The 12,583-nt window shown below is 38.6% G+C and overlaps 1 protein-coding gene across 2 annotated transcripts in view; it reads right to left on the reverse strand.

Moving 5' to 3' along the window:
* AP1G1 (adaptor related protein complex 1 subunit gamma 1) overlaps positions 1-12,583 on the reverse strand; it is a gene marked incomplete at its 5' end in the record, with an annotated part of 79,581 nt that overhangs the window by 10,511 nt on the left and 56,487 nt on the right. For both annotated transcript variants that reach the window (XM_082863056.1, XM_082863055.1), the window contains 8 exons: positions 1,372-1,498; positions 1,691-1,832; positions 2,750-2,854; positions 3,902-4,029; positions 4,643-4,732; positions 4,904-5,026; positions 9,666-9,720; positions 10,458-10,598. In XM_082863056.1, the coding sequence (XP_082719182.1) occupies positions 1,372-1,498; positions 1,691-1,832; positions 2,750-2,854; positions 3,902-4,029; positions 4,643-4,732; positions 4,904-5,026; positions 9,666-9,720; positions 10,458-10,598 (911 nt within the window). The remainder of the gene's footprint in view (positions 1-1,371; positions 1,499-1,690; positions 1,833-2,749; positions 2,855-3,901; positions 4,030-4,642; positions 4,733-4,903; positions 5,027-9,665; positions 9,721-10,457; positions 10,599-12,583) is intronic.

The following is a 12,583-nucleotide window of genomic DNA, read 5'->3' on the forward strand; positions in this document are numbered from 1 at the left end:
TTGGACATGCCGCACAGCTTGCAGGATCCTAGTTCCCTGACCAGGGTCTGAAGCCAGGCCCTAAGCAGTGAAAGCACATAGTCCTAACCACTGGACTGCCAGGGAATTCCCCATACACTATGTTTTAAACATGGGATTGTTTTTGTTTTTCCATATATCTAGGATAGCTTTGGCATCTCAAGATTTGAAAATGACTATTTGTAAATGGCTCTAAGTACATGACAAGTAACATTTTTAAATTCTGTTAAGACAAATACAAACCATAAGCTCTGGGAGGCTGCTACGTTAGGAAAAAAATCATTTAGCTTGTGATAGCCAGTCTAGATGAGCATTCAACAACTTTATCCTATGGCTGTTTTCTACGTAAGGTCATGTATGCTGTAACTCTCCATTATACTTTTAAAGAAGTCACTTAAGATAGAAATTATATGCTACAGTGATACTCTTGGACTCTTTTTTTTAAAAATTTATTTATTTTTGTCTGTGTTGAGTCTTTGCTGCATGCGGGCTTTCTCTAGTTGCGGTGAGTGGGGGGGCCACTCTTTGTTGCGGTGCGCAGGCTTCTCATTGCGGTGGCTTCTCTTGTTGTGGAGCATGGTCTCTAGGCATGTGAGCTTTTGTAGTTGTGGCACACAGGTTCAGTAGCTGTAGCTCACGGGCTCTAGAGCGCAGGCTCAGTAGTTGTGGCACGGGCTTAGTTGCCCTGCAACATGTGGGATCTTCCCGGACAAGGGTTTGAACCCATGTCCCCTGCATTGGCAGGCGGATTCTTAACCACTGTGCCACCAGGGAAGCCCTCTTGGACTCTCTTGAACTGTTGTGTTCACAATATCTCTGAACACATTAATTACAAATGTCTACTACATATAAATAAAGAAAAAGATATTCCCAAATGAAAAGTTATATTTGAATATTATAACCATGGATGACTTTCTCCTTCCATTGCTTTAATACCAAGGAGAGAGACAGGGAGAGAGAGGGAAGGAGGAAAACAGTTGACATCTCTCCACTCTCTACAAACGGCCACAGTTCTTGGAAACTAACCATGAGTAGAAAGAAACCTAGAAAAAGTAATGTATTTCTTGGGATGTATTTCTTTTCTAACCTGAGACAGTCCTTTCTATCTTAAAATGCTATGAGTAATTTACTCTCCAAAAAATTAAAAATTAGACTTTAAGGAATCCCTATTAATTATCTCTAGAGTATTAGTATGGCAACATATCCCAGATGTTGTGAAGACTCTTGCTTTTCACTTAGCCTCTCCCATCTTCAACTGTTTCATGTGCTAGATAGAAAGGCTATGTTCAGTACAGTTTTTCCCTAAGGCCCTTATCCCTAACCAAGCATGAAATAACTCTAGTCTGGCCTCACCTGTAAGGTTGATGTCTCCCAGCAAATCAAGAAGTTCTCCACCAGCAGAAGCTGGTTTGCTTGTAGGTGCAGTTGGAATGACAGGTGTTATGTCATTTCCTCCCAACAAATCCAATAAATCATTGGCCTAAACAAGGAAATAAAATCTTATTCATTAGTCATTGCCTAATCTGTATCTGATGCAAAGCCCTTTCAACACTTAAAAATAAGGAAGAGAACCATCAATCAATCTAGGAACACTGAAAGGTATCAGCTAAGAGATAGGTTCTAAGGAACTATAAGATCATGAAGATCCCCAGATAAGCAAGGGAAAAGCTACCTGGCTGGTGGGCTGTGGCCCAGAGGGTGGTGGCTTGGTCTCTAGAGGAGCTGGTTCTGTCTCTCCATTTGTCTGCACAATCTCAGTAGGGCCATTTGTGGTTACTTTTTCCATGACAGGCATTCTCTCAAGCAGAGCAGACCTGAAAGAATCTGAAGTGGTTAAATTCTAGGCAGTTAACCTAGCTTCCCTGCCCAAAACAATCACTGTAACTATATTGGAGCCAAACATGTAGAGACATCTCCCCTCCCCACATCCCAACACAGACACTAAAATAGAAGCTGGATTACAAGAATACATGACCTAAATTCCTGGCTGGATTAAGGGCAGGCAAGAAACACTGAATGGACAAACTGTCCCTCTAAATCCCGAGACACTGGGAATTCTCAGTGATAAGAGAAATTGGAATGAAAGAACAGCAAATAAGTACATTATTAGCAGTTTCCAATTAAGAAGATACTGGGGCTTCCCTGGTGGCGCAGTGGTTGAGAGCCCACTTGCCGATGCAGCGGACACAGGTTCGTGCCCCGGTCCGGGAAGATCCCATATGCCGCAGAGCGGCTGGGCCCGTGAGCCATGGCCGCTGAGCTTGCGCGTCCAGAGCCTGTGCTCCGCAACGGGAGAGGCCACAACAGTGAGAGGCCCGCGTACCGCAAAAAAAAAAAAAAAAGAAGATACTGCATAACAGAAGAGGGAAAAAAGATACTGCATAACAGAAGACACTGCACACCAAAATGTTAATAGTAATGATATCTGAATGCGATTCTCTTGAGAAAAAAACAACTCCCACTTCTTCACCAAATAAAATGGAAAATGAAGCAAACTTTCTCTACCAAAAGAAAGGTGAGAAGGGGACTAAAGGAACATAGTTCACTTATTTCTTTAGAGGCTAGGCAGAATAGAAGATGGACAAAACACAGGGGCCAAGCAGTTAGAACTAAACAGAGTTGTGAAGTCCGGCTAATAAAGCACGAGGGATGAATCTCCTTTACGGGTTTATCGTGACAATTTGTTTGAGATGCTAAGAGGCACATGCATTGTTTACTTTCTTTTACTTACCTCATATGGTCATATTTCTTAAAAAGTGCATTATATTCTACTGCCCTCTGCTGGAGCTCCACATCAATGCTGCTTCCATAGATGGAAACCACTTTCTTAATTCGGCTTTGGGATAAAATGACAAACAAATTCAAATACCCAAAAGAAAGTTCATAAACAAGCAGAGAGAATAATGTTTGAAACAGAGGGTTCTGGTTAAAATTTTGAAATGCTCTTTTCTTAATGTACATAACTTTTCAAAAACAAAACACTTTTCCTTTATGTTCATTCATCTGACATATAGCTCAAGACCATCATACTTATTACCATCATACTTATTCTAGTTGTAATACTAGATTTTGTCTGTTAAATATCTCATACCCTAAAATTTGCTAGACAAAAGTACCGATTATTAATTTGCTACAAAAGAATAAATTTATAGTGTTCATTCTCTTCTTTAATAACTTTAAAATAAGCTTTTATCAACAAGTGGGTCATGGCATCAGACTTCTTTCAACAAAAGGTCATTACCTGACACCAAATTCTTCTACTTCACAATTTAAATAGTAAAAAATACCATTCTTCACGAGGCTTAACATTAAAAATTAAAGCAGAGGGCTTCCCTGGTGGCGCAGTGGTTGAGAGTCCGCCTGCCGAGGCAGGGGACACGGTTTCGTGCCCCGGTCTGGGAAGATCCCACATGCTGTGGAGCAGCTGGGCCCGTGAGCCACGGCCGCTGAGCCTGCGCGTCCAGAGCCTGTGCTCCGCAACAGGAGAGGCCACAACAGTGAGAGGCCCGCGTACCGCAAAAAAAAAAAAAAAAAAAAAATTAAAGCAGAAGGTCTAAGAGAACTAAGTTTAAATATGCTTGGCTGGGAGACTGATCCAAGAATTGACTTTTCGTCAAAACAGTAAAAAGAAAAAAATAAACCAGAACCCTTATATGGGAAAATAACTTCGCTACTTTAAAAGAGAAAACAGGCATGGGGGATGACAGGGAGCAAAGTATAGATAAAATAAGGATTAACCATGAAATGATGATTGTTATTGAGGAATAAAGGTATATGCAATTGATTTTACTATTCTACTTTTGCTTTTGCTTGAAATTTTCCATAATAAAGTTTTTAAAAATTACAAAACAACATGTTCACCCTACTTTTTCTCCATACTCACTTTACAGTACAGGTGAATCGAGTAGAAAGCTTCATAATGGCAGTGAGGGCATAACCTCGTGTCACTGAGGTGGACATATTAGAGATTAGGACACTTTCTAAAATATCCAACACTTCATCCTCTGTTACCTGTGCAGAAAAAAAAAAAGACAATATAAGATGAATTTTAACTGTAAATATCTACATCTGATATTAAGTCACAGGATGTCACCAGAAAGACAATCCTGCCATCATCATTACCAAAGCTTCTAACATAATCTGTGCTTTGCCAGAGTAACTGTACAACCTAACCCACCAACCAGAAGCAAGTAGGAGGGAGGTAAAAAGGATGGAAAATACCCATTGGGGGCTGAGAGGCATTTTATGACTTTCAAAGGCAGAAAGAGAGGAAGAAAGGAAAAAGATACATAGAGTTAAAGTGTTGTTGCCACAACTTCTCTGAAATCCAGTCCTTTAATGAGCAAATGGAAACATGGATACACTCTCATTTCTTATCAGCCAGAGGGTAAGAGAAACAATGTAAGTCAGTCTGATGGGATGGGGGGTAGGTCCTAAACGCAGTTTTAATATCTCACAATGGCCCAGTAAGTTCCAACTCAAAAATCAGCAGGTTTTCCAATGTAATTCTGGAATTGCTTCTTTAAAAGGTTTTCAAGGAATCAATCTCAACTGATTAAACACTACTCTCTTAAAACCAAAGAATTGTTTTTCCCCCTCCTTAACCAAGAGTGACAAAGGGTACCTGAATAGGCTCTTCCTCTTCACATTGGCCAGACACAAGAAGATCTCCATATTCACCTATACACCAGGCAGCTACTTGCACCAAAGGTTGCTGTCAAAAGAAAGTCACCGTTTGTCAAAGATTTCAGTCCTTTAAAGGATTAATACAAATCACAGGTCATCTAATCATAAAGGTCAAAACTGAGGCACCTCTAGAGTGACAGTAGTAAGAGCATATCAGGAAAATAAAGGGCAATTTCCCCCCAAAAGTGAAAGTACTTACCTGAGAATAATCACCAAGAATTGCTTTGTACAAGCGCTGGACAGTATAGGCATGCATCTCTACACTATTGGTTATTAACTGGATCAAGTTGGGAACTGCATCATCACGAACATAGCTTCCTGCCTAAAAGGAAATGCGGACAGTTACCCCTAGAAACACACAGTAATAATAAGAAATGTTAGCTAGTATTGTTGCTGTTCAAAGGAGACTACTACAAAACACCCTCAAAGATAAAGTTGTTTCCAATTCTCATGTTTATAAGCAGTTCAAACTTCAAAGTCTTTTTTTTTTTTACTGGAGTATAGTTGATTTACAATGTTGTGTTACTTTCAGGTGTACGGCAAAGTGAATCAGTTATACATACACATATATCCACTCTTTTTTTAGATTCTTTTCCCATACAGGCCATTTCAGAGTATTGAGTACAGTTCCCTATGCTCTACAGTAGGTTCTTATTAGTTACCTATTTTATATATAGTAGTGTGTATATGTCAATCCCCATCTCCCAATTTATCCCTCCCCCCTTAAAGTCTTATTTAAATGAATATTCTAAAGTTTTAAGATTTTATAAAAAATAAAAACTTCTCTTCGTCCAAAGTAAAAAAAAAAAGTTTAAAATTTAAGAAGCCTTCTCTACTCAAAACAGGTAAGGTCTACGATTACAAAAATTTAAGAAATACATTCACTGGGAACTTAATTACAACCTCTCCCTTCCCACAACTCCCCAACACAGGTGTTAAAATCACATGAGCTAGCTATAGTAGTCACGCTACTCTGGGGGATGGAGAAAGGAGTGTACATGAACAGTTCAAAAAGGCTTGTTAAATAAGATGAGACTGAAATAAATAGTAACTTTTTAAAAACCTGAGTTTAGGGGACTTCTTTGGTGGTCCAGTGATAAAGAATCTGCCTTCCAATGCAGGGGACGTGGGTTCGATCCCTGGTCGGGGAACTAAGACCTCACATGCTGCAGGGCTTAGAACTAAGCCCGTGCGCCTCAACACACATGCTGCAAACTACAGAGCCCACGCACTCTGGAGCCTGCGTGCCACAACTAGAGAGAGAAAACCCGCACACCACAACTAGAGAGAAGCCCTTGCACCACAATGAAGAGCCCACACGTCACAACGAAAGATCCCGAGTGCCTCAAGAAGATCCTGTGTGCTGCAACTAAGACCCGATGCAGCCAAATAAATACATAAATAAGCAAACAAACAAATAAAAAACCTGAGTTTATTCACACTCCTTTAAAAACTAGTTTATAAATATAGAACCAATAAGTAGTCCCAGGAATAGGAAATATTTTGTATTTAGTTATCCACATTAAAAAAAAAAAAAGAAAACCTTGATCTCTTTATTGTCCTCTTGACTAGTGGAATCTTGAGATTTACAACCACAAAAACAAAATACAGCTATTTAACCTATGAGGAAACTAAATTTTGGCCTTATCAGAGCATGATGATAACCAGGCTGCACAGGACATATAAACAGTGGAACCTGTGCCTAGTATCAGCCCACCTTGGTCAATCTCCCATTACTGGACAGAAGAGTTGATCGGATTTACAAGACTGAGATCAGGCCTACCCATGTGTACTTTAGAGAGGAAAAAGACAAAGAAAAAATCCCAGGTGGCTGGGATACCCACTCCTGTTAAGAAACACAAAGACAGGGCTTCCCTGGTGGTGCAGTGGTTGAGAGTCCACCTGCCGATGAGAGGGACACGGCTTTGTGCCCCCGTCTGGGAGGATCCCATGTGACGCGGAGCAGCTGGGCCCATGAGCCATGGCTGCTGAGCCTGCGCGTCCGGAGCCTGTGCTCCGCAACGGGAGAGGCCACAAGGGTGAAAGGCCCGCGTACCGCAAAAAAAAAAAAAAAAAAAAAAAAAAAAAGAAACACAGAGACAGAGGGAGAAGTTTAGGGAAATGGTCAAAAAGGAAAGGTGAGAAGCTAAAAAGCAGGTAATTAGTGGTGTGACTTAGATATTTACATTCTTCCCTAATAGGAAAAAGCAGAGTGCTTTATTATTTTTTTTAATAAATTTATTTATTGTATTTATTTGTTATTTTTGGCTGCATTTGGTCTTCGTTGCTGCGAGCCGGCTCTCTCTAGTTGCAGTGAATGGGGAGCTACTCTTCATCGCGGTTCACGGGCTTCTCATTGCGGTGGTTCTCTTGTTGCAGAGCACGGGCTCTAGGCGCGGGGGCTTCAGTAGTTGTGGTATGTGGGCTTCAGTAGTTGTGGCTCGCAGGCTTAGTTGCTCCGCATGTGGGATCTTCCTGAACCAGGGCTCGAACCAGTGTCCCCCTGAATTGGCAGGCAAATTCTTAACCACTGCTCCACCAGGGAAGCACAAGCAGAGTGTTTTAAATAAGAGAAATCATCAACATGATCTAATTGACATTTATAGACCACGCCATTCAACAACAGCAGAATACACATTCTTCTCAAGCTCACACAGAACATTCATTAAGACAGATCACATTCTGGGCCATTAAAAATAAATTTAAAAGAACAGAGGGACTTCCGTGGTGGTCCAGTGGTAAAGAATCCGCCTTCCAATGCAGGGGACACGGGTTCGATCCCTAGTCGGGGAACTAAGATCCCACACGCCGCGTGGTAACTAAGCCCACGCACCACAACTACTGAGCCTGCACACCTCAACTAGAGAGCCTGAGTGCCACAAACTACAGAGCCCACACGCTCTGGAGCCCACGTGCCACAACTAGAGAGAGAAAAACCCAAACGTCACAACTAGAGAGAAGCCCAAGCTCTGCAATGATGAGCCCCTGTGCCACAACAAAAAGATCCCGTGTGCCACAATGAAGACCCAAGGCAGACCAAGATAAAAATAAATAAATAAATATTTTAAAATAAATAAAATAGAAATCATGCAAAATTAAACTAGAAATAAGTAATATAAAGATGGCTGAAAAGTCCCCAAATATTTGGAAATTAAATAACACACTACTAAAGAACACATGGATCAAAGAAAACATCGGGAACAGAAAACTATAGACCAATATCTCTCATGAACACAGATGTAAATATCCTTAAAAAAATTAGAAAATCAAATACAACAATAATGCATTAAAAAACCTATATGTCACAACCATGTGGGATTTATTCCTGATATGGAAGGCTGATTCAGCATTCAAAATTCAATTAATGTAAGCCAACTATACTTCAATTAAATAAATAATTTTTTAAAAAATCAATTAACCTAGCACATCAATAGGCTGAAGAAGAAAAATCATATGATCATATAAAAAGAGAACATAAATTGATTGGAAAACCAAAAAGTTGGAGCAATTTTTTAAAAAAGGTTTTGATTTCGATAAACATTTTTCTCCAGGAGCTCTAATTTTTCCCTTCTTTTGAGCCTTATAAAAATCATCATATCTTTTGTTAGAATATAGTTTCCCAATTAAGTATACTGACTTTTAAACTTTTACAAAATTAATTCATTGTAGGTAAACTATTTAATTGAAATTTTAAAAATTTCAATGGTATCATTCCCTCCTACAGATGTTTCATAATTTACTTAACCCATGCCCATTGGGAGACTCCTGGTTGTTTCCAGCTTTCCCCTATTATAAATAAGATTAGGATGAACACTTCTGTAATATACATTTTTGCACAGTGACCTTTTATTTTTCCAACAGAAAGTCCTAAAAACATAATTAATAAAGTACTGCCTGTTCTCTATTTTCTAACTAACACTAGGAATTAGATTAAAAAGTATGACAAGTGAAAAATGATACCTCACTTTTATTTTATTTACTATCTCTTTAAGAGTAAGGGTATTTTTCACTGTTAACTAGCCATTTCTTCTTTTGTCAAATGTCTGTTCAAATGCCAGTTTTTCCTTTAGTGTTTCACTTTTTCCTATTAATTGTAAAGTATTTATAGATTAAAAATATTAACACACTGTCATATGTTACAATGGTTTTTCCCCTAATTGTCATCTGCCTTTTAACTTTGTAGACTTGTTTTTCCTTCTGCTATACAAGTTTTAAATTGTAATGTGGTCAACTTTGTCAACGTTTTTTACTTCTGGTGACATAATTAGACATAGATAGTTATGCCACTACATTTTCATTTTTACTCTTAAATCTCTAATCCCTGTCTATTAATTGATCGACTGAGAAGCTCCAAAATTCTGGAAGACTACCAAAGAAAGGATATTCTATAAAATCATAATTTAAAATCCAGAATTTAGCCATTCAAAACTTTCCAATGATTTCCTATCATATTCAAAATAAAATCCTAACTCCTGTAAGGCCTTATAGAATCTAGCGCCTGCATCAAGCTTACCATTCTCTGCCTCTCTCACTCTACTGGCTTCACTGGCCTTCTTGATGCTCTCCAGACAGGTCAAGCTTGTTTGCTACCCTAGGGCTTTGCAACACTTACTGTTCCCTCTGATTTGTACACTCTTCGCCCAAATCTTTGCACAGCTCCTCATTTAACCAAGTTCTCTACTCAAATGTTACCTCCTCTGAGTGACCTGCCCTATTCTACCTAAGACACCTGGCCCACTGCCCCATATCCCATCCTCTTCTGCCATCAATATAGTCCCATATGCTACTTTAGTATTTTTCATAGCATTTTCCCCTGCCTGACAAGAGAGTGTTACATATTTCCCCATGAATTTCCTACCTCCCCCACTAGAATATAAGCTTCATGAGAACAAGGGCTTTGTCTGACTCGTTAATCGACACATCCAGCCCTTAGTATATGTTGACTTAAGAACACTACTTACCGTTGTCAGAACGCGCATAATTGTGTCTATATGCCACCGTTTGGAAGGTGCATACCTGAGAAAATAATGGCACTAGGTGAAAACACTGGAACCTATAAACTAAGCTCTGCTCAGTGACTTTCAAAAATCCTGTCCTACAGCATTTTTTAGGTTCACAGGTTAAGTGATTATATCTGGATCCATTTTACCTTCAAAACTAGCAGCAATTCCCATTTCAAAGGGTGATGAAGTGGTACATAGTCAAATTCAGATGTTCCACGTAATATGCAATAGGAGTTGCTGAGCTGAGAACTGGGGACTCTGTCTCCAGTTTTTCAGAAAATAAATTATAAAGTCAGGACAGGAGAGGATAGAGAAGAAAGAAGAAAAGGGACTCTTCCGAGACCCAGGCACACCAGGACTAGAAACTTGCTCCCTTAAATTCACAGTGAAAAGAGGTGAAACAACCATACTACCAAAATCTTGAGGTACTGCTTCCTAAAAGTTTTACACAGAACCACCATCCAGATGCTGTAACTTTTCTATTCTTTTCATCAAGAGGACATCATAGATGAGAGGTTAAAGAACAGATAAAAGAGGAGATTTTATAAAAGTGGGATTATTTTGGTCTTAGCATAATGCTTAACATTAGATACTGGCTAGAATGGCCTTCTCAAACCTAATTTCTAATGGGAAGCCTGAAATAAATGTTACATGTTTAAACATGTTTACAACATTTCCCCCATGTTTTAAAGATGCTTTCCAAAAATTTCCAAGCATTTTTTACCAATGAATATAAAAATTAAATCTTACTTTTCTGCAGCAAGGAAGATTCCAGATGCACAGTCTGCTTTAAATTCTGGCTCACATGAATCCAGAAAATAAAGCAATTCCTTCATCATGCCTCGAATATTATTCCCATTTACCAGGGCAAAACTCAATTCCATTGCACGCCTTGCAGGGGGGAGGGAAAAAAAGTTATGATATTTACAGTGGGAATGAAACAAAGACCCAGGTATGTTGTCTTTGAACACCAAGCACTAGTGGATGTATTGATGTCTTTGCATGATCTTATGATCCCAATCTTTGCACATGAGATAACCAAAGTTATCAAATTTATTTTGAACGTTCATCAACACTTTTCTTCAAAAATCCCCAAGAGATATACTACTAAAGACCAAAAATGCAGTTTGAGTTCAGCAATCTATTCTATGAAGCTGATATTTAGAATACTTAAAAGGCTCAAAAAGAGAGGCAACAAAATTATTACCCAATGATAATACCTCTGCGTTATTCATTAAAAACATGATATATAGTCACCATACTCTCCTTTTATTACATCCACTTTAGTCCAAAGATGATGTAACATAGTTTACATCAAAAGGTACATAGAAGAGTAGAATAAAAACAAACCTTGAGAGCTAAGTGAAGTAAGTTAGAGAAAGACAAATATTGTACACTATCACTCATATGTGGAAGCTAAAAAAAGCTGAATGCATAGAAACAGAGACTAGATGGTGGTTACCAGGGTCTGAGGGGTGGGAAAAATGGGGAGATGTTGGTCAAAGAGCACAAACGTCCACCTATAAGATGAATAAGTTCTGGAGATTTAATGTATAGCATGATGGCTATTGTTAATAACAATGTATTATATACTTGAAAGTTGCTAAGAGAATAGATCTTAAATATTCTCACCATGAAAAAGAAATGGTAAGTATGTGATAGGATGCAGGTGTTAACTAATGCTACGGTGATAATCATTTTGCAATAGATAAGTGTGACAAGTCAATGTGATGGACATCTTTAACTTACACAATTATATCTCAATAAAGCTGGGAAAAAAACTGAAAAAGAGAATAAGAGCTATGAAAAGGAAAAAAAGGGTATGTGCTATGAGAGCAAATAGGAGTTTCTGAAACCACCTATCAAATTTGGCAATGAAGGCAAATATGGACATGTTTTACATATAAAAGTTATAAGGTTACGACAGGCATCTTTTCACATTTGGTCAATAATGTCAAACGTGGCATATAATTAACTTTTAAAAATCCCAATTTAATAATACGTTCATCTTAGTTAATCTACAAGCAACAAAAACTCAATCCTTACAGAAATGCAATAATAACTAATTCTTACACAGTGCTTAAGTACTTTACGTATGTTAATCCAGTTAATCCTGCATATAACCTTTTGAAGTGGGTGCTCTTGTATCCATATTTTGCATATGGGACAACTGAAGCAAAGGAAGGCTAAGTAACTAGACAAAGTTTATTAAGGGCAGAGCTAGGATTTGAAATGAGGCTTTCTGGCTCCAGAGTCTAAGCTCCTACTGTTATATAACCTGTCAAAGAGACCCAGGTTTTACTTTTGAAATGCAAAGCCCAGTCATGAGCTATACAGAAACAACACAATAGAAGTCAGAAAGTCTGATTTCTATTCCCACGTCTGACATGTCCAAGGGGTAAGGTTTGGAGTAAGTCATTTGATTCCTTTGGTACTGTATTTTAATCTGTTAATTGGGGATAGAAGTAATTGCCTAGTCTCTCTTACTGGCTTGCTCTGAGAACCAACTGAGAGAGTGCTTATAAATCCTTTGCAAAGCACTATGTAAAAGTTGTTATTACTGACTCTAGGTCTTATCTTTAGTTTGCCCAAGCACTTAGCACCTGTTCTCTGCAAATAAAAGGAACACAATTATCAATGAATGTTTGTTAAGTGAACAGTTTCAGAGATCATTTCAAATCTAATTTTTTCTGGTTTGAACAGTAAACCAAAAGTTCACTGAGGCCAACTATAACTAGGTTTTACAAACAACTACAGTTATTCTAAGACGAGAACCAGTAGAATTACTACACCAAGGAAAAAATATACATGCCTTTTCTAAGTCCTATGTGCTGCCTAAAAGTCATTCCTAGATGCACTGTTCTAAAGAAACACGG

This window comes from Leucopleurus acutus (assembly GCF_964270905.1).
Source record: "Leucopleurus acutus genome assembly, chromosome: 20".
Lineage (NCBI taxonomy): Eukaryota > Metazoa > Chordata > Mammalia > Artiodactyla > Delphinidae > Leucopleurus > Leucopleurus acutus.